The 26,259-nt window shown below is 52.7% G+C and overlaps 2 protein-coding genes across 5 annotated transcripts in view; one reads left to right on the top strand and one right to left on the bottom strand.

Annotated features, from left to right (window-relative positions):
• Positions 1-692: 692 nt before the first annotated feature.
• Pcid2 (PCI domain containing 2) lies at positions 693-21,983 on the bottom strand. 3 transcript variants are annotated; one of them, XM_090341856.1, is made up of 15 exons: positions 20,100-20,235; positions 19,869-19,998; positions 19,631-19,720; positions 17,928-18,001; positions 16,389-16,454; positions 14,054-14,095; positions 11,531-11,585; positions 9,697-9,800; positions 7,306-7,381; positions 6,307-6,448; positions 2,529-2,629; positions 2,186-2,259; positions 1,973-2,098; positions 1,450-1,573; positions 693-1,097 (listed from the first exon to the last, which is right to left on the bottom strand). In XM_090341856.1, the coding sequence occupies exons 4-15, from the start codon at positions 17,999-18,001 to the stop codon at positions 1,008-1,010; spliced, it is 1,074 nt and encodes a 357-aa protein (XP_090197982.1). In that variant the 5' UTR covers positions 19,631-19,720; positions 19,869-19,998; positions 20,100-20,235; the 3' UTR covers positions 693-1,007. The 3 variants fall into 3 exon arrangements, 2 of the variants coding, with proteins under 2 accessions (XP_090197982.1, XP_090197981.1); XR_016537081.1 differs by lacking the exons at positions 19,869-19,998; positions 20,100-20,235 and adding an exon at positions 21,919-21,983 and having other exon boundaries at positions 696-743; positions 876-1,097; XM_090341855.1 differs by lacking the exons at positions 19,869-19,998; positions 20,100-20,235 and adding an exon at positions 21,919-21,983.
• A 525-nt stretch (positions 21,984-22,508) lies between these two features.
• Positions 22,509-26,259, top strand: part of Cul4a (cullin 4A) — a 36,365-nt gene continuing 32,614 nt past the window's right edge. Inside the window, exons 1-2 of one of the 2 annotated variants that reach the window (XM_090341854.1) lie at positions 22,509-22,711; positions 22,939-23,050. Coding sequence is in view for 1 of the 2 variants with exons in the window: in XM_090341853.1 (XP_090197979.1) it covers positions 22,564-22,711; positions 22,935-23,050 (264 nt within the window). In the remaining variant the exon portion in view is untranslated. Of the gene's footprint in view, positions 22,712-22,934; positions 23,051-26,259 lie in introns of both variants that reach the window. The other variant, XM_090341853.1, reaches the window with a different exon arrangement.

The following is a 26,259-nucleotide window of genomic DNA, read 5'->3' as shown; positions in this document are numbered from 1 at the left end:
ACAAGGATTCTTCTCTGGGGGTAGGGTGAACGCCGGTGGAGGACTTTTCTCTGGGGGGAGGGTGGATGCGGGGGAGGACTCTTCTCTGGGGGGAGGGTGGATGCTGGGGGAAGCCTCTTCTGGGGGGGAGGGTAGATACCAGGGGAGGCCTTCTTCTGGGGGGCGGGGTGGACAAGGACACCAGGCTATCTGCAGTCTGGGTCTTCGCAAGGGATAAAGTTAGTGCAGTTATAGGGCAGGGTCCAGACCCAACAGGACAATGGCCTTGAAAGGGGCGGGAGACAGGGAGCCACCTGAGCCTGGGAAGGGACTGTGCTCGGGGAAGGCCCCGCCGGAGAGCTGAGAGGATTCAATCTGTTAGACAACCCGACCCGAGCAGACTAATACTGGCAAACGAGGATTTGGAAAGCTTAACACAGGACAAAATTCTGCTTTTAAAATGTACAGAGTCGGGCTCACGTCTATTATCTCAACTCCCTGGGAAGTGAGAAAGGAGGCCTCATCTCTCAGAGTGGTGGCAGGTGGTTCACGCCTTTGATTTCAGCTCTATGGGAGGCACAGGTCTGAAGATCAGGGACCCTTTTCTGATAAAACGGCTGAACAGGCTGGCACAGCCATCCGCCCGTAAACACAAGGCTGAGTTCAAATCCCAGTAGCATGAAAAGAGGGAAAAAGAGCCCCAAGTTAACCAAGCGTTTACTCACGTGAAACATTCAAATTTAATGTACGAAAATAAACGTATCCTGGAAGATATAATAAATACATGTCATTATTATAAATTCAGAATACTTCTTTTAAAAAAGAAGAGCTACAAACAGTTATAAAATCCTGTCCATCAAGAGCCCAGGAAGATGCTGCTGCACGCAGCGGCTCACCAGTGCAGGGGGGCCGCAGGGACCTGAAGATCCTGGCTTGCCAGCGGCCTCACTTGGCTAGCCTGAGGAAAGCCCTGCCCCTCCAGGCTGCCCCGAGGGCAGCAGAGGCTCTCGAGGCAGGGCGGTGGGTGCTCAGCACACGGTGGACAGAGGAGGGAACGGGTTCTGCTTGCTGACAACCAGCTTCTGATGCTGATGCGATATGTAGCCTTTGATGTGACCCTGGACGAAGGAGAAGTCGGAGGCTGGTGACTTACTTACTTGTCCCTGGGCATGACATGGACGCAGGGACAATGAAGAGAAACACATGTGGTGGAGAATGTGGAAAAACACACACACACACACGCCCAGGACCCCACCTGCCACACCACCCGTGTCTCTCGGAAATCGGAATGGCATTTTCTGGGACAGAACTGGTTCTGTACAAAGCCGAGTCTCAGGGCAGTCTCAGAAGCCGGGCAGGAAGGCCTGGCAGTGGGAGGCCTGCCAGGGGCAGGGCGGGTGGGGGGAGGGAGGGGGGCAGGAGGGAGAGACAGGGAGAGGGAGGGAGCCATGCACGCACGCACGCACGCACCATGTAGATGAGGTTGGCCAGGATGCACTGCACTTCGTCGATGTCCACCTCCTCCACGCGCATGAACCGCAGGGCCACCAGAAAAGCGTCCAGAGACAGCTGGTGGGTCCTGAGCAGCAGGTACCTGGGAGAGGTGGCGAGCTGTTATGGGCGGGGCCATGCTGGGGGCCAGTGCGCCCCAGAGGCAGCTTCCACGGAGGCCGCTGAATACGTGGTTGCCTCCTCATTGGAAAAGGCCGCTAGTGCACACAGAGTGCCCTAAGCACGACTGGTCGTTCATTCGCTCATTCTAAGGGGCCCCTCTTTCATGTGGAGAGATTCCACTGGTCCTTAACATGGCTGAGGGGAGAGCTCATCCGGCTCAGCTTCTGGCCACTGGGGTCTGGGAGCGCACAGCTGGAGCAGGGGCCGGTGTCCGGCAGCCATGCTGGCAGCCTGGCTGAGCCCCACCGGGAGGCTGTGTGCGGACGTGCCTGGAGCTGGGCGCCCTGCGCGGTGGCCTCGGCCTGGTGGCCGCACTCACACTTTCTTGAAGAGGCTCCTGTAGGCGATGATCTTGAGCTTCTCCAGGATGAGGAAGATGCCGCAGCGGATGAAGAAGGCCTCGTGCTTCGCCAGGGCCTCGTGGAGCAGCAGCAGGTTGCCCTCACTGGTGAGCAGGGGAGGCACGGGAGGAGAGCACGTCAACACGTGTGCGAGCCACCGGCCCCGACCGCGCGGGAAGGGCAGGACCCACCTCACAGCCTTGGTCACCTCCGCGAACTGCATGAGGTGGTACTTCCTCAAGAGCGCAACCGTCGGCATGTGGCCCTGGGACGGAACAGAACGTCCTCGTCTCACCACCACTGTCTCCAGTAAAATCCTTACCAGTTAATTCTTTCTGAAGACGCAAGCCACCTTTCTGACATTTTAAGTGGGTGAAAGAGGACTGAACGCGAGAGGTCACGCGGGGCTCGCTGGGCGGCTGCGGGGGTTAGCATGGAGTGCGCACGTCAAGACCCGCCCGGCCAGTTCCCAGGCTGCTCCCAGGCCTCCTCCCTGCGTCCTCAGAGCCCCCAGCCCACCCGAGCGGCTCTCACCAGCAGCATCTTCACAGGAAGCAAGTATATCAGGATCATTCTCTTGTTCTTCTGACTGGAACGGTGGCAGTGCTCAAAGGCAAATGACAGGTACTCCTCGGCTGCAGAGAGCAGACCCCACACATCAGGCTGGCCCACCAGACCCTCCCCACGCCTCCCTCCTATTCACACTCTGCTGTGACCCCACGGCAAGAGGCAGAGGCCGGCCGGCCAGGCGACGGACAGTGGGCTGAGATCAGAGGACTGTTAAAGCCAGTCCAGACAGGAAGTCGGTGGGACTCCACCTGCAACTAAAACAACAAAAGACCAAACTGGAGGCCGAGCACTATCACGAGCAAGCATGCTAAGCTGGACTGAGGAAAAAAAGGTAAGCGCTGCTTCCCTGTGCAGCCCCACACAGGCAGCCCAGTTTCGTTTCCGTCCGCAGAGAGAGCGGCAGGAGCTAACCGCTGCCGAGGCTCGACACCCAGCCACCACGGGTAGCATTTCAAACCGGAAACGCGTGCACTGAAGACGGAGCTCCAGACAATCTGAACCGCACACACGCACAGTAAATCAACAGAGGCTCGCCACCTTCCAGCTCAACACACAATCCAATCACTAGACTCAGGCTCACTGCAATGAATTTTGTTCTGGATCTTTTCTTTATTTTTATTTTTTGGCAGGTCATGGAGCTCTTCAAGGCTAGTGCTCCACCACTTGAGCACAGCACTACTGCCTGTTTTCTGGTGGTTAACTGGAGATAAGTTTCATGGACATTTGTGCCTGGGCTGGCTTTGAACTGTGATCCTCAGATCTCAGCCTCCTGAGTAGCTAGGATGTCAGGTGTGAGCCACCGTGCGAGGCTCCAGTACTGGATCTTGAACTCAAGGCCTCTCAATCTCTCTTGGCTTTTCTGCTCAAAGATGGTACTCTACCACTTGAGCCACACCTCCACTTGTGACTTTTTGCTAGTCAATTGGAGATAAATCCCATGGACTTTCTTGTATGGGCTGGCTCTGAAACTCAACGCTCAGATCTCAACTCCTGAGTAGTTAGAATAATAGGTGTGAGCCACCAGTGCCCAGAATCTTACTTATGTGTAATACATTAATTCCGATCTGCCAGCAACTTTGAAAGGGGTCCCACTTCATGCAGAACAGTTTAGGCTTCAAATACAAGCTTCATTTTATCAACTGCACAGCACAGGACTATAAGACATGCTTCCAGGACCTGTCAGGATGAGGCGCGAAGGTGAAGAGCAGGCTGGCGGTGGACAGAGACCCTGATCCTGGCGGGGGAGAGGGGGGAGGGAAGGTGCTGATGGGAGCCTGACTCCAGCACTCTGAGGAGAAGAGGAGGCTTCTGTGCCTGGGGCATAAGCACACCAGTATGAAGAGAACAGGAGGCTCCGTCACAGCGGCCCGTCTTCTGCAGGCCTATGGCCAGAAGCAGCAGGCCCTGCGCCAGGGCCTGGGTGGGGCGGCCAAGGCGATCCCCATTGAGAACTGCTACCCTGTTCCTGAACCGCGAGGCACAGTGAACCTAAAAGCTCACACAGGGAGAGGCTGTCACAGAGCCAAGTCTATCTCCTGTGCCCCACCGGGGCCCTATGGGGGACCAAGGACAAGCTGGATGTCCAGACAGCCACCAGCCATGGGCGCGCCCACAAACTGGATCCCAAGTTCCCTGCACACACACAGAACTCTCCCCACAGTGACTGCACGCTGAGAATCTGCTCTGAGCAAAGGGCCTGCAGACTTGTTTCAGATTTCATAATTGGCTTGCAATCAAAAGCATCTAGAGGGGTGTGGGATTGTGTCTCACAGAGTGAAGTGTTTGCCTAACAAGCACAAGAGGCTGAGTTAAAAGCCCTGTACCACCAAGGAGAAAAGGTGTACAGAGAGGGGCAGAGTCTGTGTGACTAACACGGGGAATGTGCCAAGTACACTTGTCTTTGCATAAGAGTACGCATCACAGCAAACAGAAAACCATTTCATGCCTGGCAGACTGAGATACAATCAAGCAGGGTTCCTAGTTGTAGCGTAGCCTGGAGCAAGGACTCAAGGGCTGGGCTGGCTTTCTAGGAGCCCAGAGGGCTCAGCTGAGCTGTCTCACAGTCATGCATCCCAGGATACCATGTGCTTTTTACAGTAATATGGAAGGCTGAATGACTCTTCAGAAACCATGATCTTCAGCTTAATCAATCATCTCTTGCAACAAGCCCTTAGCAGTCATTGTATTGGTACCTAAGAGACCGAACCAAGATCACCGAAAAGTGCCGACTCTCGGGTTTTCTGTATTAAAGAAAGAAAAACTAAGAGATGAGGGAAGAACCTGCCATCTATTAAAACACTTTATGAAAGGCTCTGCAGTGGCAAGCAAAGCATCGTCAGACAACAAAGCAGCCTTCTGCCAGGAGAAGCCCTGGCCCTCACAGAGGGAAAGGAGGACACGGTTCACCCTGCAGCCCAACGCCATTCTGCCTTGCACAACTTCAGACCATGTGAAGTAGCAAGTTTAAAAGCCTGCTTTATGTGCAACAGAAGAGATAATAAAGAGCCACCTCATGCTAGCCAGTCAGCACAGGAAGCTGTGAGGAGCCGGGTGTGGTGTCAGGGACCCCAAACACATCACGTGTGGCCATTTTCAAAGCACAAGCCCTCTAGGGGCCAGTGGCTCATGCCTCCTAGCTACTCAGGAGGTTGAGATCTAGAGGATCCTTGTTTAAAACCAGTCCAGGTAGAAAAGTCTGCAAGAGTCCATCTTCAATTAACCAGGTCAAAGACAGGCTGGAGGCCTGGCTCAAGTGACAGAGCAGTAGTCATAGCAAGTAATCTGAATGAGAACTTGAGAACCTGAGCTCAAGTTGTTAAAGAAGAAAAAGCCAGCAAAGAAAAAGAGGTAGGAACAGGAACCATGTACAAGGCCTAACACCCCCCCCCCCCCGCCACCTCCTCCTCCAGGGCTGTCCTGGCGGGCTGCAGTGGTGAGGTGGCAGAGTCAAGCAGCCCCTTCAGCTCCACCTCTCAGATCCGCACAACCAGCACACAGTCAGAGGCCAAGAGAGACAGCCTAGTCTCTACTCCCGGGCGGCTCTGCCACCTCAGAAGGGCCAATGCATACATGAAGGGCCCTGAGTACATGAAGGGTCCCTGCATGCATTAAGGACCCCGAGTACATGAAGGGTCCCTGCACGCATTAAGGGTTCCTGTACACATTAAGGATCCTGCATACATTAAGGCCCCTGCATGCATTAAGGACTCCATGCATTAAGGGTTCCTGTACGCATTAAGGATCCTGCATACATTAAGGCCCCTGCATGCATTAAGGACTCCATGCATTAAGGGTTCCTGCACGCATTAAGGATCCTGCATACATTAAGGGTTCCTGCATGCATTAAGGTCCCTGCACGCATTAAGGATCCTGCATACATTAAGGACCCTGCATGCATTAAGGACTCCATGCATTAAGGGTTCCTGCACGCATTAAGGTTCCTGCACGCATTAAGGGTTCCTGCACGCATTAAGGATCCTGCATACATTAAGGGTTCCTGCATGCATTAAGGACCCTGCACGCATGAAGGTCCCTGCATGCAATAGGGCCCTGAGCCCATGAAGGTCCCCTGCGTACGTTACTAATGTCCCCACGCACAACCTTCCTTTATTCAGGGGGCATTGGTGTGGGGAGGGCATGACTGTCTACCCACAGTCCTCACATAACAGAAAGGCAGCCCTGTGTCTGGAGACCGTTTGCACCACTAGAACTATTCAGAATGCACAGCTGGGTCTCAACATACCTTGCTTGAAGTCACTATCAAACATGGCCTTGCGTCCCACATAGTATTTGTACGTGACTCTCTGGGCAGTGCTATAGTCTTCTTTCAAGTTGGAGCTGTCAATGGCTCTGATTAGGGGTTTACACAAATGGAGTTTGTTGATCTGTAATAGCAGTCCATTAAAATGTTTAAAAATAACAACGAAACAGGAAAGTAGAAGGACATAAACTTGTGCTTCTAATAAGTATGTGTCCCTTTAAAATGGGAATAGCACACCCTATTATATCATCAAGTAAGTTAGTGCTGGTGGCTCATACCTATAATTCTAGCTACTCAGGAGGGTGAGATTTGAGAATCATGGTTCAAAGCAAGACCAAGCAGAGATGTTTGTGACTCTTATCCCCAATTAACCACCAAAATGGCAAAACTGAATGTGTGGCTCAAATGGTAGAGTGCCAGCCTTGAGTGAAAAAGCTAAACAAGATTGAGTAGGTCCGAGTTAAAGCCCCAGTACCTTCACACCCCCCTCCCCGCTCCCATCTCAAAGACATAATAATTTTAAAGACGGTGGGGAATCCCGAGCTTTCCAAGCAGCCCTGCCCACCCTTTAATAAGGAGGAGCACACACTTCAGCCTGGGAGGGACAGGACCACTGTGCGCTGAACAGGAGCCATGAAGTCAGGCATGACAGGAGACAAGATGACAGCTGCTGAGCTGCCTTTCAGGGAAGGCAGAAACAATGATCTGGAACCCATTTGACACCTAGATGTCACACAGAGACCATTTCTTCCAGAGTGCTGCCACCCAATGTACGAAGTTGTGCACTGGCCCACGGCCCCTCAAGCTTTCACACGTTTATGTAATATGTGGAACAGGGCCTTGAATTTGGGAAGTGCCCAGTGCATGCAGCTAGGAGGGCCATGCATGGGGCAGCAGCATTTCCTAGCACAGGCCAGGACATATGGTAGCTGTTTACCTGGGAGGATGACGTCATTCTGACTCACACAGAAGCAAGCGTACCTTAAAGTAGATTTTAAACAACTGGTTCACCAGAAACAGCATCCCCCACTTCTTGGAGTCCTCGATGCCAGCGCGTCTACAGGGAATTAATGTTCCCAGTCACAGAGCAGATACACACTTTATAAATCCCAAAATAAACTATAAGAATTATACCTTGAGGTAAAGCCCCACAACGCAAAAATTACGAAAAAAGATCTATTATGTAACAGATGACATTTAAAAAAAGACAAAGAGCAAGCCAGGAAGTCTACCTGCACTTAAACATACGGATGCTCTCTCGGGTGCAGTACATGAAAACTGCCTGGTTTCTCCAGTGCTGGGCAAAAGCGAATGGTTTCTAGGCACACCCTGTGGGCCTCTCCACACACAAGGCCGTGAGGCAGAGCCCACCCTCCAGGGAAGCACTGGGGCAGGGGCAGCAGACACTGCCCTAAGGCCACAGGGAGGCAGAGTAGAAAAGGCTGTGGTGGGCAGCGGGGCTTTCTGTGGCTCTTTGGATGCATGTTTCACCTCAAAAGACAAAAGAAAAACGGAAGCATTTGGAGAAGGAAGGCATTTCAATGTTTGTACCCCACTCTGAATTTTTATTTTGAAAGAAAAGGTCAATTGGGGGCAAAAGGCACACGTCAAGTGGCAGACTACCTGTCTGGCAAGAGTGAGGTCCTGAGATCAAATTCCAGTACCACCTCTCCCAACCCCACCCCTCCAAAAAGAAAAAGAAACAGAGGCCAAAATAAACCATGACTTCGTAAGTACAAAAATGCTACACTCTGTCAGGCACAGTGACTCACACCTGAGATCCTAGCTACTCAGGAAGCTGACATCCAAAGGACATCCAGGAAGGAAAGTCCATGAGATTCCATCGCCAAAATAACCCATCAAAAGCTGGGCTGGAAGTATCACTCAAGTGCTAGAGAGCCAAGCAAGCAAGCAAGTGACTTCGAGTTCAAACCCTAGTACTGACAAAAAAGAAAAATTAACTAAAAAGACCCCTACATTGCTGGACTATGCTGTCAAGGATGAACCAGGAACATAGACATAAGATAAAGGCAAAAGTCCAGGGAGAGAGTGTGCCCTGGGTGTGTGTGAGCCCCAGACCTAACGGGAGGAGGCGCGGCCAGAGGGCTCTGGAGCAGCTGTAAGACCTGAGGGTCCACCAGAGGTCTTGGCGGTCCTTACCGACAGCCCTTAGCCTCTCCTCATGTGCGGCTTGCATGAAAGGAGTTTCAAGTCTGTCCATGTTTAAACTGAGTTGTTTCCTTACTTTTCAGCTCTCTCAGTTCTTTACGTAGCCTAGAGACTAGAGCCTTATCCGACAGGCTAGTTTTCTACCATTTTCCCCTTCTAATAGTTTTGGGTCCTGAGGAAGTACAGCTCACCCACTGGTCTTCATGGCGTGCTTCTGGTACAGCTCCTGAAAACACACTGCCTGATCAAAGGTGAGGGAAAGTTGTTGCTGTACAAAAAGAGGCTCACACCCAAATCCATGTGCATGGTCAAAATTCACTGGGCTGCTACCGTGTTAGTGAGGTGGGCCTGAGACTCACTCCTCAGAGACTCCGCCGTCTGTGCACTTCACACCATCATCTGAAACACGCAGTGTCACAGCTGATACTGTGAAGAGCCCGGGGTCCTCAGTGGACCTGGCCCGTAGGGGAATGGGGATTAGCTCAGCAAGACCTCAATTCAAAACAACAAGAACCCTGAAGAAAAAAATCATACGCACAATGGCTTCAAACTCCTAACCAAATAAATGTGATAAGGAGACAGAGGAAGTTAGAAATTCTGAAGTAGTCAGATGAAGGGTTAAGAATTACAAAATATAGAAAGACACCTAAAACCAGCTACCTTGCAAGCAGCTCAGTACAAATTATCCAAGATGACGGAGAGGAAAAAGACTGAAAAACAACCAAATGATAAAAAAAAAAAAAACCTGAGCATCTCTGTGAACTGTGATCAGCTGTCACCTAGCAGAGCAAGTTACTGAATGATGACAGGAGAAAAGCCCACTTGAGACCAGGGAGCGCCGAGGGTGATGACAATGGCCACGGAGTGCAAATGTGAAGAACTGGCCCATCTTCAAGTCACTGCCTGCACAGAGGTGTCAAAAGCAAGACAGGGACTGGAGTGTGGCTCAAGGGCAGAGGGGCAGCTGTGAGTGAAAAAGCCAAGTGCCCAGGCAAGGACCCAGTTCAAACCCAGAGAGTGGGAACAAGAGGAGCCCCCCGCTCAGGGTGTGCCCGAGACAAGCATAAACGACTTTACAAGTGCTCTCTGTGAGCAACAGTAACACCAACGGTGAGTTCACCGTGGGCTGAGTGGGAGGGGCCTGGCTCCCTGCCAGCGTGCCATCTACGCACAGTGCAATCCTCAGGCCTCCCGTGCACTCACGTGTCACTGGCACAGACGCGGAAGCAGCTCATCAGTAGCTCGGCAGCCTTCTCCAGCATGTCCCCAACTTTGCTCTTGCCCTTCTTGACCAACTGCTGATCTGCCTGACAGAACAAAAGGGGTCTGTTTTTAAAACAAACATGGGAATTCAGAGTCCAAATCCTAAGAGGTTTGAAGGGTACATTCTCTCTCCCTCATGCAGTCCGGAGTTTTCAGTGGGGCCGCCGCGTGCCCGGCAGAGGCTCCACTGGTGGTCTACTCACAGTCTTTCTCTGCACTGATTCTTCAGCCAGGCCAACACCTCGACCACAATTCTAGGTAATATGTGTAGCAGGCACACACCCACCCCAGCGTCACCTTGCCTGGCACCCTGTTTGGGGCTCACTCCCTGCGCACCTCCCACGCCCAGCACGTCAGCTGTGCCGCTGGGTCTTGAGGAGGGTCAACGTGGGAGCTCTCCACCCTTCCCCTGGAGGCTGCACACCATGCCCAGGCTGAAGGCTTTTCCAGCACCCTGCTGCTCACTGGAGGAAGGAGGCAGGGTGGGGAGAGAGCTGGGAGCTCCTCCAAGCCACCAGACGGCAGCACTGCATGCCCACCACTGAACCACACCACCGAGCGCCTGGCACCAGACCGCCTGGCCAACTAGCTTGGCACTCGGGTCCTAGAGGGTGCAGCAAACACACCCGTTCACATCTGAGCTGCTTCTCTGTGATGAAACAGGACGTGAGAAGGCACTGGGCACCGGAGAAGGAACCAGGCAAGGGTCATGGGTCAAGCTGCAGACTGGCCTGGTTGCTTTGCTTCCCACAACTCTCAGGCAGGAGAATCTCACACATTCCGGAAAAAGCAAGTGAGACACTTCCGGGCAAACAAATGACCAAGTTAGCTATCATCAACATTTGTGCTTTTAATAAGCAAAACAAGGAAACAAAGCCAGAATCTGGACCTGTAGCTGAAGTTATGCAGTCCAACCCTGGCTCAGGCAAAGGTATGAAACCTTACTGAAAAGCACATTACAAGTACTGGAGTATCTCAAATGTGCTACCTTAGCACACAGCCCTGAATTTAATACCCAATACCAAAAATACCCAAAACAAAACAAAACAAACAAAAAAAACCACCTAAATTCTGGGCTGAATTACAATCCAAGTACATTGTCTTTTTTTTTTTTTTGGTCAGTCGTGGGGCTTGAACTCTGGGCCTGGGCACTTCAGCTCAAGGCTACTGTCCTACCTCTTGAGCCACAGCGCCACTTTCTGTTTTCTGGGGGTTAACTGCAGATAAGAGTCTCACAGTCTTTTGTGCCCGGATGGCTTTGAACTGCAGCCCTCAGATCTCAGCCTCCTGAGTAGCTAGGATTACAGGTATGAGCCACAGCACCTGGCTACAACCACCATTTTTAAAGTCATACGAGGCCTTGTGAAATGACGCCAGCTGTGGCCTCTAACCGATTTATGCCAGTCCCCAGGATCTTTCCCTGACACCATCAAAATCCTTAGCCAATGCCTAGATGTACATTAAGCTACAATATGTTAGGGCAGGTATAAGCCCTGTGTGGCTTACAAGAAAATGAAGAATCACCTTATTTCTTAACACTCTGCTCCTTAGGTGTTAGCCAGGTTCAGAACACCTTGTTCTGAGCAAATGACACCTAAATCCGCCTGCAGCCATCCAGGAAGAACCGTCAGCCAATCACCTCCAAACTTTGTTCCCGCACCAGACACAGCCTACCTCCTACTCATCCTCACAGCTTTTGGAAAGACATGAAATAAGCAGCAGGCATCGCCAAACTTTCCATTAAAACACAACCATGGTAGGAAATTGCACTTACATTGTTGGCAAACACTCGAAGGTCCAGTGCTACAGCATACATGACAGGCAGGGCCCTGGGGAAGACCACAGGTTTAGAGTTCATCCTGGGGGAGGGACAGCATCCACGATGGGGTCCACATCTCCCCATCCTGATGGCTCCTATCCACTTCCTTACTGCTTACACGGGCAGGCCATGATCCTAGGCTTCCCGGACAAACCAGAGACCACACTCCCTGCTGGCCCCCACCACTGTCCCAACACAGTCCCGGCCTTGGTCTAACTGGAGGCTTCTCTAGCTCCTCACTGCCAAAAACAGGTGGTTTAGTAACATTTCCTGGCAGAAACCTGTGTGCAGAAAACAATGCTGAAGGACAGCTTGTTCATGCAGCTGGCTGAACTAGGCTTCCCTTCTTATATAAGCCAAGTCTACACTCAGAAAAAGGAGGTGAGCTGTTCATGTGAACAAAACTTAAGTTTGCTAGTGAATCATAAATCTTTTAAAAAATCAACTTAGAGCTGGTTGTGATGACTCATGCCTGTAATCCTAGCTACTCAGGAAGCTGAGATCTGAGTATCAAGGTTCAAAGCCAGCCCTAGCAGTAAAGTCTGTGAGACTCTTATCTCCAGTTAACCTCTAGAAAATGAGAAGGGGCACTGTGGCTCAAATGGCAGAGTGCTAGCCTTGAGCTGAAGAGCCCAGGGACAGCACCCAGGCCCAGAGTTCAAGTCCCACGACCAACCAAAAAAAAAAAAATACACACACACACACACACACACACATATATATTAGTTTCCTAAAAAAAAAAAAAAACAACAAAAAAAACCTGAACTTAACTCTATAATCCAGTATCACTCTTTGGCATTTATCCAGAAGATTATAGTCATGACACAGCAAAGACACTTGCAAAAATACCAGGAATCTGAGAAGTGTTGTTGGGAGGGAGAAAGGTGAAGGGGAGAGGACAAGGAGAGGAAGAGATACAAATGGAGAGAGGAGGGGTGGTCGAGTGCAGGCATGACACTCAATACACAGTGTGAAACAGAGCCAGGCAATCTGAGGGGATGGTGTAGGGAGGAGCCAGACAATCTGAGGGGATGGGGTAGAGGAGCCACTCATCTGAGGGGATGGGGTAGGGAGGAGCCAGGCAATCTGAGGGGAGGGGGTAGAGAGGAGTCAGGTCATCTGAGGGGATGGGGTAGGGAGGGGCCAGGTCATCTGAGGGCATGGGGTAGGGAGGAGTCAGGTCATCTGAGGGGATGGGGTAGGGAGGAGCCAGGTCATCTGAGGGGATGGGGTAGGGAGGAGCCAGGTCATCTGAGGGGATGGGGTAGGGAGGAGTCAGGTCATCTGAGGGGATGGGGTAGAGAGGAGCCAGGTCATCTGAGGGGATGGGGCAGGGAGGAGCCAGGTCATCTGAGGGGATGGGGTAGGGAGGAGCCAGGTCATCTGAGGGGATGGGGTAGAGAGGAGCCAGGTCATCTGAGGGGATGGGGTAGAGAGGAGCCAGGTCATCTGAGGGGATGGGGTAGGGAGGAGTCAGGTCATCTGAGGGGATGGGGTACGGAGGAGCCAGGTCATCTGAGGGGATGGGGCAGGGAGGAGCCAGGTCATCTGAGGGGATGGGGTAGAGAGGAGCCAGGTCATCTGAGGGGATGGCGTAGGGAGGAGCCAGGTCATCTGAGGGGATGGGGTAGGGAGGAGCCAGGTAATCTGAGGGGATGGGGTAGAGAGGAGCCAGGTCATCTGAGGGGATGGGGTAGAGAGGAGCCAGGTCATCTGAGGGGATGGGGTAGGGAGGAGCCAGGTCATCTGAGGGGATGGGATAGGGAGGAGCCAGGTCATCTGAGGGGAGGGGGTAGGGAGGAGCCAGGTCATCTGAGGGGATGGGGTAGAGAGGAGCCAGGTCATTTTAGGGGAGGGGGTAGAGAGGAGCCAGGTCATCTGAGGGGATGGGATAGGGAGGAGCCAGGTCATCTGAGGGGATGGGGTAGGGAGGAGCCAGGTCATCTGAGGGGATGGGGTAGGGAGGAGCCAGGTAATCTGAGGGGATGGGGTAGAGAGGAGCCAGGTCATCTGAGGGGATGGGGTAGGGAGGAGCCAGGTCATCTGAGGGAATGGGGTAGGGAAGAGCCAGGTCATCTGAGGGGAGGGGGTAGAGAGGAGCCAGGTCATCTGAGGGGAGGGGGTAGAGAGGAGCCAGGTCATCTTAGGGGAGGGGGTAGAGAGGAGCCAGGTCATCTGAGGGGATGGGGTAGAGAGGAGCAGGTCATCTGAGGGGATGGGGTAGGGAGGAGCCAGGTCATCTTAGGGGAGGGGGTAGAGAGGAGCCAGGTCATCTGAGGGGATGGAGTAGGGAGGAGCCAGGTCATCTGAGGGGATGGGGTAGAGAAGGATGGAGGATGATGAAGGGGCCACACTGATCCAGATGTATTGTATGCATACATCGGTGTGTCTTAAACTGAAACTTCTTTGTGGAGCTATTTAAAGTAAAAAATTAAAAATGACCATTTACTGATTTCTAGCTGTTTTGTTTATACTTACCAGTTTTCTTCTTTGTGGGCCTGAAATGCCTTCAGGAAAGATGTGCTACGTTAAGGAAGCCATACATGCAAAATCCAAACCATGCTGCACATGATAAAAGTAAAGGACGAGAGCTGGTACCAGTTCTCATGCTCATCATGCCAGCTACTCCAGAGGCAGAGATCTGAAGGTCACGGTTCAAAGCCGGCTGAAGCAGGAAAGACTATGCCTCTTCTATACAATTAACTAAGAAGTAGGAAGGGAGCCATGGCTGCTCCAAAGGTAAAGCACTGGCCTTGAGCACAGAGGCACAGGGATAGCACCCAGGCTGGGTTCAAGCCCCAGGACACGCACAATAAAAAAAAAAAAAAAAATGAATGAACAAATTAATAAATGCATAAAAAAGAGAAAAAAGAAGATTCTAAAATTTAAGGGGCACAGTTCATCTTTTTTAAAGATTGTGTGAATATTGGACTCCGTGGCAAAGTGCTTGGTCTAGCACTGCCAAAAGAAAGTGTCACAGTTAACAGTTTTCACTTACAGTTTGTGCCCACATCAATCTAAATAATATTAGATCTAAGTATACTAAGTATGTCTTTCCTCAATGCAAAAAAGGCATTGGTTGACTTATGTGTTTTTCTTTTCTTTTTTTTTTTTTTGCCAGTCCTGGGCTTGAGCTCAGGGCTTGAGCACTGTCCTTGGACTTTCTCAAGGCTACAGCTCTACCACTTGAGCCTCAGCACCACTTCAGGCTTTTTTCTATGTATGTGGTACCAAGGAATCGAACCCGGGTCTTCGTGCATGCTAGGCAAGCACTTTAACTACTAGGCCAAACTCCCAGCCCCCAAAAAAGGCATTGGTACTCTAATCTTTTTTTCTTTTTCCAGTCCTGGGGCTTGAACTCAGGACCTGGGCTCTGTCCTTGGACATTTTTGCTCAAGGCTAGCACTCTGCCACTTGAGCCACACAGCCACTTCTGGCTTTTTCTGTGTATGTGGTATTGAGGAATCGAACCCAGAGTTTCATGCATGCTAGGCAAGCGCTCTACCACTAGGCCACACTCCCAGCCTGGTACTATAATTTTTTTTAAGATTTGTGTCTGAATAAAAAATTTGTGTCTAGTTCTTTGTGTGTGCCAGGACGGGGGCTTGAACTCGGGGCCTGAGCACTATCTTTGGGCTTTCTCAAGGCGAGGGCTCTACCACTGGAGCCACAGTACCATTTCCAGCTTTTTTTTCTATGTGTGTGGTACCCAGGAATCGAACCTGGGTCTCCATGCAGGCTAGGCAAGCCCTCCACCACTAGGCCACACTACAGGCCCTGCTTCAGGGTTTTTTTGGCCTGGCTTTGAGCACTGGCTGTCAGAGCTCTACCTACTGAATGGAGAAGATTACAACGGGAGGTGGGAGTGCACAGCAAACAGTCTCTCCAGCCCTAGGCCATCAGGAATACTTCCGAGGGCTTCGTAATCTGCAGCACAAAGCTAATTGTAACAATTCTGGAATATTCTTACACCTCAAGGAGACTCAGCAGTGGTCCACAGTCTTCTGGGTATATTTAAACAAGGCAGCTGTTTTGGTTTCTGGTTTTTAAGCTAGAAGGATATACAAATTCTTGGCACGCTTATCAGTGAGGACCTTAACTGTTATCTACGAGGACTCTGGCGTCATGAAGGTCCTTATGACCACACTCGACGATGGTGTATCTGAGTCCACATCTGAGTCCATCTTACGCATCTAGTTCTGATGTCAACCTTACACTGAAGCAAGGGGCTCAGCAGTGCTTCTACAAATAATGTGTTAACAGAATTAAATAACATCCCATCTCTCTCTACCCCCACACCAGGGTTAGGGACCAAACTCAGCACCCAATGACATTTACTAAGCAAGTGCTCTAATACTGAGCAAGACCCCCGCACCTCCACACCCCTCCTCTCTTTCTTTTCCTTCCTTCCTTCTTCTCTTTCTCTTTCTCTTCCTTCCATTTGCCAGTCCTGGGGACTGAACTCAGGGCCTGAGCACTGTCCTTGGGCTTTCCTCAAGGCCAAAGCCCTACCACTGGAGCCACAGCACCACTTCTGGCCTTCATCTGTGTGTGCTTCTGAGGAATCGAACCCGCAGACCCTCCTCTTGATCAGCACTCTCTTTCAGTTCATATGTCTGTAAACATATACGTCTTTAATATCCATGCTAAACTCAGGTACCAAAGTGAAACAGATACAACGAAGGTTACTTCTTCCTGATTGCAAGTGTAAACAACTGGTTCAAGATTTTAAGACCTTGAACCCCAGGAACCCCTGGACCCACCATGCACCACGTAGCCACACACCATGCAGCCATATGTACAGGAAGGATATTGGACTATCACGGTCTGGCATTTGTAGGCCTCTATGAAGTCGTGGTTTCCCACTGCATAGGTGCACCTGGAAAAGAGGCATTAGAAAGTGCATTTATACAACGAAAACCAAGATGCTGTCATGTGGGCCAGAGCTCAGCTCTGCCTCACCCCCCACCCCAATTCTCTACTGGTCCCAGAGGGAAAGCTAGAGTGCTTTCCTGGCAGCTAATGAAAGCTCAAAGGAGAAAATAACTATGATTATTTGAACTAGAATATGTTGGTGTAAAGTAGAATGCAATACTGGAGCTCTACCACTTGAACCATGCCTCTTACACTTTTTTGCTTTAGCTTATTTTTTCAGGTAGGATTTTGCTCTTTGCCTAATGGCCAGCCTTGGAACACAGTCCTCAGAATCTCTGCCTCCTCCCAAGCAGCAGGAAGTACAGGTGTGAACCACCAAGTCTGAGCCTGTCCTGTTGAGTCCCCAGGACAGCAGTTCCAGAAGGACTGGCTGGACGGACAGATGATAGAGGACACAGCACCTTTCCACGTTGCCCGTGGGCTGACCAAGGCGCTCTAACTGAATTGTGCTGGGCATCATGTCCTCATGGAATCCGGAACCCTACCAGGACAGCAGGTGCTCCACACTGCGAGAGAAGTGGCACTCCTTAAAAACTGCTGAGTTGGGCCAGGAGTTTGGCCTAGTGGTAGAGTGCTTGCCTAGCATGCACGAAGACCAGGGATTGATTCCTCAGTACCCCACATACACAGCAAAAAGCCGAAGTGGTGCTGAGGCTCAAGTGGAAGAGTGCTAGCCTTGAGAAAGTCCAAGGACAGTGCTCAGGCCCTGAGCTCAAGCCCAGGACTGGCCAAAAAAAAAAAAAAAAACCTGCTAAGTTTTTAAGGCTTTCCTGCTCTAAGACCCCACATTCAGACTGCTATGAGACACAAGACAGGCAGGCAGGAAGGCAAATCCAATTCACATGGCTTCTGGGATAAAGTTCTGCCAAAACTGGGAGGAAAAAGCAACAAACACAACGTGGAAATAAGAATATTTTATGGGCTCTGGTGGCTCACACTGGTAACCTTACCTTCTCAGGAGCCTGAGTTGGAGAACTGTGGTTCAAAACCAGTCCAGGCAGAAAAGCCAATGAGATTCTTCCTCAAAACTCATCAGCAAAATGCTGGGCTGCTGGCATGGTTGAAGGGATAGAACACAAGCTAACAAGCCCCGAGTTCAAACTATAATAGCGCCAAAAAGCAATTTTTAAATTTGTTTTGTTCAACTTCAGTTTGTTTTTTCCCCCAGAAAGGCAAAGAGATTAAAAATGGACACATTTTCTGGAAAAAGAAAAGTATGATTGTTACCAAGAGACCCTTTATAGTGAGACACATGTTGTTTCTCAGGCTTTACCTGTGAGGTGAGAAATGTACTCTTTACTGCTTCAATCAAGACATGAGGCAAGCCAAGACCTGAGCTCAGCACAGTCTAGACAGATTTCCTCCAGCGAGCTGGAGCCATTCTAGACACATTCTTTCTTCCTTGCCAACCGGTTACCTTAAATGAGCTGCAAACATTTCATCATAAGGGGGTTCCAAAACTTGCTGACATTTCTCTTCTGGAGAGGCCATCTAATTTACAGAGAAAAAAATGGCAAAAATTAAAAATAAATAAAATGTTCAGGCACAGAAAAATGCTAGAGATAGGGATAAATTTGTTTAAAAAGTCATAGTTGGTAGTAATACTTGGTTTTAGCACTTCTAAATAAAATACTCATTACCCCATAGTACTTGCCACAGTACTTCCACAGAACAAGAAATCTGCTGTGAGTACAATCACTGCCTGACTTGCGCCAGTATATACCCTCGGCACCGTCACATAAATTTCAGTCTTTAGTAGCCAACTAGTCAAGAATCGGCTCCCGAGCAACGGTTCTGGGTTTACTGAGTCAGTCTACGCTTGAGAGACACTCCATGTCACGGAGGGAGCAGGTATCCTGGGCCAATGGCTGACACTGAGTTCTACCTCTCCCTGTCTCAACTCAAACTTGCTATCATGTAAGCGTTGTGTGCGAGGGCTAATTTAACTTTCATGTTGCTGGAGTGAGATGCCTTGAGTGTGTGGCTGGAAGAAACTGGCACAGGAGAGGACATGGCCCTGGCCAGCGGGGCTCTGAAGGCAGAAGGGGGAGGAGCAAGCACTGACCCTGGGCTCCTAACTGTGGCTCAGGCTGGGACACCAATTTTCATCTTTTTGGCCCTTTGTTTTGGGATCCTGACTACATCCCTAATTTTCCAGCCAGCATCACTGGTGTGGGGCTGTGTCTGTGAATGCATGACACACAAAAGGGAATCAACGAGTCCTCACTAATAGAATAGGCATGCGCGCCCATTTACATGCACAAACATGGGAAATCACTATTACAGTCCCTAATGACGGACCCAGATGGTGGCCAACAAGGATGGAACCACATGGAGAGGCTGGCGAGGGACTTCACAGGCAGGCTTGGGTCTCCTGCTGACAACACAGCAAGAGGAGCACGATACACATGGCCACATCTGACTACTGTGAAGTCTCTGGCTTCTAGTCAGCCCCACAGCTCTGAGAGAGGCTGACAAAATTTCCGCTATCATGAGACAGTGGGGGGCTCGGTGTGAGCTGCATCCACTTCTGGCGGGACCTGCAGCTGGTGTGACCACCAATAGACAGTAGCCACATCTCACCCTCAGAGGCACACACTCCAAGATTATCATTGGAATCCATGGAGAAATAAAAAGTACTACAACCAGAAGTACTGCTTGGGTACCACCTAAAATGCTACATCAAGATGCTCCTGCTTCCCAGCCCGGGGTTTCTAGGGACCACCCCGTCTCCATGGCAGCAGGAAGGCAGTGGGAACTGGTGGAGGACCAGGGAGGGGCAGGGCTGTCATCCACTATGAGCCCTGCAAGGCCTTGTTCCACTGGCACTCTGCCAAGTGGCCCAAGATGGCCAATGAACTTGGGGGACAGAGAGGTGTAGACAGGGTCTAAGTCCCAGCTTCCCCAATGGATAGCCTTCATAAGCCAATCACCCCACACCTCAGTTCTGCAGGAATGCAAAGCACCGACATTAATCAATGAAACAGTCGTGGAACTCATAAGGGAACTTGGAAATGTTCGCTCAAGAGGCAATACTGGTTTTCTATTCAGATATTAACTCCTCTGCAACTAGCTGCCTTGCAATTCTCCCTAGAGACTTTATGTACAGCTCTCATCTACCTGCAGCCGTGGGTTTGCAACATGAGGATGCTTGAAAGACACCAACTCTGCACAAGATGCTCCATCTCTGGTGTCAATCGCTTCATACACCTGAAATGTAGAAAAAAAAAAAATCTATTTTCTTCTTCTTGGAAAGGAATAATCAACCTAAAAAGCCAACATTCTTTACTCAGTAAACAATCATTTCACATGGGACCTTGCAAAGGCAAGAAAGCAAGTAAAGCTAATGGCTGAGTACCTGGCTATTAACAAAGGTGGATTACACACAATGCGAGACGACTGGCTGGGGGAGATGGCAGTCAGAGGGCTGGCAAGACTGACTTTATATACCTCTGTTGGGCACTAGAGGCCTGGGTGACTAAAAACATCTGTAATCAGAAAATCAAATACGTTGTTTTGTGTATGTGCTAGAGTTTGAACTCAGGCATGGCACTCAATCAGTTTTCTTGCTTAGGGGTGACTCTCTTACCACTTAAGCCATGCTTCTAGTTCAATGTTTTGCTGGTAATCTGGAGATGGAATCTCTCAAGACTTTTATGCCTATACTGGCATCAAACTGTGATCTCAGTCTCCTGTGTAGCTAGGATTATAGGTGTCAGCCATCAGTGAAGGCCAAGTATACTTAAATTTGATCTACAAAGAAAATTATAATCAGACAAATTTTAAAAAAAAACAAGCAAAAACAAATAAACAAACAAAAACCACCAGGGGCCGGGAGCCTGGCATAGTTGTAGAGTGCTCACCTAGCATGCATGAAGCCTGGGGTTTGATTCCTTGGTACTAGATCCATACAAAAAGCTGTAAGTGGCACTGTGGCTCAAATGGTAGAGTGCTAACCCTGAGCAAAATATGTCCAAGGACAGAGCCCAGTCCCTGAGTTCAAGCTGTAGTATTGGCAAACAACAACAACAAAAAGAAAAACACCAAGCATAAAGCTACATGTAGAGTACAATTTTATAACAATAAAGTAGATATGTAAAGTGATGCACCCATCTTTCTTCCTTCCCTCTATATCTACCTACCTACCTTGCTCTTTGAAGACAGAGATAATGCAGCACAGAGTTCAAGCTATCTTCCCCAATAACTAGGACCACAAACACATACCACCACCCCCAGACAGCCAGGGATACTTAAATGGCCTGAAGCACTTAGGCAACTGTCTTCAGTACAGTGCCTTGTCCAAGAAAAGCAATCAGAACCCTATACAGACCCAGCAGAGTGCAGATGGTTCCTCACATTCCATAAGGCCAAGTCTTAAAAACCCCAGGGGCCAAATATGTTGAACACAACAAGCTATGGTGTGTCACAGCCTGGCAGGAGTACATACCACTGTAGTGCCTGCTGTTTCTGTCACGGCAAGCTGTACAACATGGCAAGAGAACCCTACAGCAATCACATACTGCTAGCCTGGGAAAAGGTCTGAATTCAAAACCTGAATGTACACCCCACCCCACCATCTTAAAGTTGAAATCTCCCAAGTCAGAGACCATCTGCAGGAACACCACCAAGGACTAGGAGACTACAAGGCAAGGCTTGCACTCGTGTTAGGGTTAAGCTGGGGTAGCTTCCACGGACCATTGGCATTACTAAAGCAAACACAACCCCAGCTTCTGTGGCTCTGCACCTGGGCCCGGTGTCTGCACATCCAAGAAGGGTGGCCCAGGCCACCTCGGGGAATCTAATGCCCTTCCCTGGGGAAGGCAAGCCCCGCCCTGCCGCGGACCCCGAGGGTGTGCCTCGTCGCTCACGACCTCAGCCCGGCGGCAGGGCGGCGGGGCAGCGGCTGGGGCCCGCGCGGCCCCAGCACTCGGCGTTTTGTTTGTTCTTAATTAAGACGGGAGGATTCGCGGAATCGGGTCCCGCCAGAGCTACCCAACCCCAAGTCCCCGGCCACCGCCCCGAAGCCGCGCGGCGGGGCTCTCGTCCTGCCGGCCGCTCGGGCCCCGGGGCCAGTGCGGGGCGGGGCCGGCACCCAGGCCGCGCCGCCTCCGCCCGCGCCCACCGGACGCGGCTTTAGTCGGTTTGGCTCCTCCGAGCTTCGGCCTTCCGGAAACGCCGCCCTCGGGGGCCACGTGGACGCCTGGAGCCGAGGCCCCCGACGGACAGCGGCCCTCCGCGGGGAGCGCAGGGCCCGGGGCCGGCCGAGCGCCCGGCGGAGCTGCGACCCGAGGCGGGGACAGCGCGTCAGCTGGGCCCAGCCGCCACGCCTCGGGGAGACGGAGCCGAGGGCGGCGGAGGCCCGCCGGCGCTCCCGCCCCGCGCCGGCCCACGGTCCGCCCCTGCCTCACCTGCTGCAGGTACTGGTTGATGGTGATGTGCGCCATGGCCGCCCGCGCGTCACTTCCGGCGCGGGTCCGTCCCCGCCGCGCGTCCGGGCGCCGCAGCCGCGCGCGTCGGTTCCGCAGAGGACGCCGGGAGCGGAGCCGCGAGGCCGCGCTCGGGAGCGCGCGGGGGCGAGGCCCGGCTTCCGGCGAGCGCCCCGCCCCGCCCGCCGCGCGCGTCCGCCCGCCCCCAGGGCCGCGAGCCCGGGGCCCCCGCCGCTGTCCCCGAGGCGCCCCCGGGCGGCCGGGGACGAGCGCGTCGCCCTCGCCTCCCGGCTCCCCGCGGCGGGGGGGGGGGAGGGCGGCGAGGGCGGCGTCTGGCCCGCCGCGCGCGCCCCCGCGACCCCGGGAGCGGCCGCGCGCACGCACGGGGGCGGCGCCGTGCGCGCGGCGGCAGTTGGGCCTCGGGCGCGCGGGGGACGGCGCGCACGGACGGGGCGCCCGGGCGGAGGAGGCGCTTGGCGCGCACGGACGGGCGCCGGGCGGGAGGAGGAGGAGGAGGAGGAGGAGCCGGAGCCGGGCGCACACGGACGGGCGCCGGGCGAGAGGAGGAGGAGGAGGAGGAGGAGGAGGAGCCGGGCCGCGCGGGGCGGGGCGGCGTCCGGCCCAGCCATGGCGGACGAGGGCCCGCGGAAGGGCAGCGTCTCGGCACTCGTGGGCCGCACCAACGGCCTCACCAAGCCCGCGGCCCTGGCCGGCGGCCCCGCCAAGCCGGGGGGCGCGGGCGGCTCCAGGAAGCTGGTCATCAAGAACTTCCGAGGTGGGTGCGCGCCGCCGAGGGCGGGCGGGGGCCGGCGGGGCGCGCGCTCGGATCGGGCCTCCTGGGCCGCCCGGGCCGCCGGGGCCGCCGGGCGTCGGCGCCTGGGCTCCGCGGGGCCCCGCGCCCCGCCGCCCCGCCGCCCCGGCCCGCCGCGCCCCGGCCCCGCCGCACCCCGGCCCCGGCCCCGCCGCCCCGGGCCGCCGCTGACCCCCTCTCCCCACAGACAGGCCGCGGCTGCCGGACAACTACACTCAGGACACGTGGCGGAAGCTGCACGAGGCGGTGCGGGCCATCCAGGGCAGCACGTCCATCAAGTACAACCTGGAGGAGCTGTACCAGGTGGGCGGCGGGCGGGGAGGCCGCGGAGGCCCGGGAGGCGGCGGGGCCGGGGAGGCCGCGGAGACCGGGGAGACGGCGAGGCCGGGGAGACCGGGGAGGCCGGGGAGGCGGCGGGGCCGGGGAGGCCGCGGAGGCCGGGGAGACCGGGGAGACGGCGAGGCCGGGGAGACCGGGGAGGCCGGGGAGGCGGCGGGGCCGGGGAGGCCGCGGAGGCCGGGGAGACCGGGGAGACCGGGGAGACGGCGAGGCCGGGGAGACCGGGGAGGCCGGGGAGGCGGCGGGGCCGGGGAGGCCGCGGAGGCCGGGGAGACCGGGGAGACCGGGGAGACGGCGAGGCCGGGGAGACCGGGGAGGCCGCGGAGACCGGGGAGGCGGCGGGGCCGGGGAGGCCGCGGAGACCGGGGAGACGGCGAGGCCGGGGAGACTGGGGAGGCCGGGGAGGCGGCGGGGCCGCGGAGACCGGGGAGGCCGGGGAGGCCGGGGAGACCGGGGAGGCCGCGGAGGCCGCGGAGGCCGGGGAGACGGGGAGACCGGGGAGGCCGGGGAGGCGGCGGCCGGGGAGGCCGGGGCGGGCCCGGGCGCAAGCGTTAGGTGCCGCTGGGCTGGCCGCCGTTCGTTGTGGTAAATAGGAGCGCACGCAGGTGGTTTTCAGTGGGGCCTGTCCGTGGAGGGGACCCCTGCCGTGAGAGCGCGGTCCTCACCCACCCTGGGGGGCCACGGTTCCTTCATTAGGTGATGGTCAGGGAAGCGCTGGAATACACAGGTATTTTCTCCTGATTAGAACATCCCCAACCCGGAAGTCTGCAGTACTCCACAATTTACACGTGTCTGAATGTGAACCTGACACCGCCCGTGGAAAATGGGACCCCCGAATTGTGTGACTGGTGTCAGACCCGACTCCTCGGATCCCAAACCCAGCACCTGTGTCTCGTCGTGGATGTGCACTATTCCGGGGTGGAGAAATCCTGAAACTGAGAACTCTGTTGGGCTCCCTCTTTCTGCCTGAGGGGTGTCGGCCTTCTGTGTGGGTGCAGTGGGTGCAGTGTGTGCCGGTCTCGTGAGAGGTGTGACTGTCCTGCAGTGTTTCCTGAGTCCCCGCCCAGTCTGGAGGATTTCCACCCTCTCCTGGCACCCTCTCCTCAGTCCCGCTCTCAGCCCACAGACTGGCTTTGGGTAGATACTGTACCTCTTTGTATCTGAGTTTTAGCATAGTGCTTTTGAGATTCACACAAGTAATACTGTGGTAGTTATTTCTTTCTATTGCTGTCATGTGATTTGTCACAATGGTATATACCTATTCATTGGTTAATAGGCCCTTGTGTGTCTAGATAGAGGTTAATGAGTACAGGTGCTAAGAGCATTGGTACATCTTTGAGTGGCTGAATGTCCTCAATCCTCCCTGGAAAGTATCCGCCAGTTACTTGGTCTGTCCAGAAACTGTATGCTTGACTCAATAGCAAGATCCTGAATTATTATTATTATTATTATTTTTTTTTTTTGTCAATCGTTGGGCTTGAACTCTGGGCCTGGGCATTGTCCCTGAGCTCTTCAGCTCAAAGCTAACACTCTACCACTTGGAGCTACAGTGCCACTTCCCATTTTCTGGTGGATCATTGGAGATAAGATTCTCAGGGACTTTCTTGCCCCACTAGTTTTGCAGTGGGATCCTCAGAGCTCAGTCTCCTGAGTGGCTGGGATGTGACCCGCATGAGCCTTGTATTTTAAAGTGGTCATACCACTTTGCCTGTTTACCCTCATGATGTGACAGTCCCAATTGTTCTCTGTCATTGACAACATCTGGTGTTGTCAGTCTTTTCAAGTTTAGCTGTTCTAGTAGGTGTTTAGTGGGTTTTCCCTGTGGCTGTAATTTGCATTTTCCTGCCGAGAGGAGTTTCTCCTGTATTTGAAGCAACCATTCAGATCTTTTTTTTTTTTTTCCTTCCAGATTTTAATTGTATTTCTGCTTTTTCTGAATTGTTTGTGAGGCTGGGTTTCTCTGTAGCTACTACCTCCTAAGTGCTAGGATTACCCACAACTGCTACATTACAACTGTTACTATACTATCACTGCCTTTTCTTCATTTTAATCAGGTTCACTATTTTCTCATTATTGATTAGTGAGTTCAGTATGTGTTCTGGGTACAAGTCCTCTATCAGCTTTACAAATAATTCTTCCAGTATGTGTGGCTTGTCCCTTAATCTTCTAAGTCCTTGAAGAACAGTCGTTTCTAATTATGAACTCTCGTCTGTCAACTTGTGAGTTTTGCTAAAAGCACAACTAAGAGGTCTTTAAAATCCTAATTCTAAGATCTCACAGACTTTGTCCTGCGTTCCTGTACGCCTTGTAGAGCTGTGTGATTTACCAATAGGTCTCTGACCCACATGGAAGGGATTTCTGCACATCCTGTGAGGTGAGAAGTCCAGGGTTCACGCTGTCTGTGGAAAGACCATCCTTCCCAATCCCCGATTGCCCTTGATTCTTTGTTGAGGATCTGTTGTTTGTGTACAGTTGGGTGTGTCAGCTCTCCAGCTCTATCCTTCTCTGAAGCATTTTGGCATTGTTGCTGCACCATAGAGTTATGTGAGTCTTCAAACTTGTTTGCTAATATCTTCCAGGGGGCAGCTAGGGATTGGATGAGGTGGTATAGAATCTCTAGCAGAGTAGAGAGAATATGGGTCTTGGCATACTTGAATGTTCTCATCAACTCTAAGGTTAGCTGTTTACTTAGGGCTTCATTTCTTTCCCCCTTTTTCTAGGGTACGGATCTTGTTCCTCTTTTGTGAATTTTTTTCCTAATCATTTCACATGCATGATATTACAAATGAATGGTAGTTTAAGTTAGAATTTCTGGTTCTATTCTGTAGGAATGTTTTTTTGTTTGGTTGGTTTTTGTTGTTGTTGTTGGCAGTTAAGGGGCTCCCGGACACTGTCCTAGAGCACTTTTGCTCAAAGCTTGCACTCTGCCATTTGAGCCACAGCACCACTTCCGGCTTTTTGTGTGTGTATGTGGTACTGAGGAATCAACCCAGGGCTGTGTGCATGCTAGGTGAGCACTCTACCATGAGACCACGCTCCTAGGCCCATGCCCTTTTTTTTTTTAACATACTGACCTTGTCCTGCTTTCTTGTCAACCTCAAATATTTCTGAAGCCATGGTTTCCTTGTGGAAAAGCTTAAAATAGGCAATAAGTTTCCAGAATGGGACTGTCA

This window comes from Megascapheus bottae, chromosome 11 (genome assembly GCF_031878675.1).
Source record: "Megascapheus bottae isolate mThoBot1 chromosome 11, mThoBot2.hap1, whole genome shotgun sequence".
Classification (NCBI taxonomy): domain Eukaryota; kingdom Metazoa; phylum Chordata; class Mammalia; order Rodentia; family Geomyidae; genus Megascapheus; species Megascapheus bottae.
The sequence above is the reverse complement of the archived record's forward strand: the minus strand, read 5'-3'. Positions and strand labels throughout refer to the sequence as shown.

What these genes read in the sequence shown, in the direction of transcription:
- Pcid2 (XM_090341855.1), bottom strand. Translation starts at nt 21,954, where the DNA reads ATGGCGCACATCACCATCAACCAGTACCTGCAGCAG. An exon ending in TGCCAGACCGTGATAGTCCA is followed by an intron (nt 14,096 to 16,388) that starts ATATCCTTCCTG and finishes TTAACGTAGCAC; the next exon opens with ATCTTTCCTGAAGGCATTTC. An exon ending in GAGGTGACCAAGGCTGTGAG is followed by an intron (nt 2,099 to 2,185) that starts GTGGGTCCTGCC and finishes CCTGCTCACCAG; the next exon opens with TGAGGGCAACCTGCTGCTGC.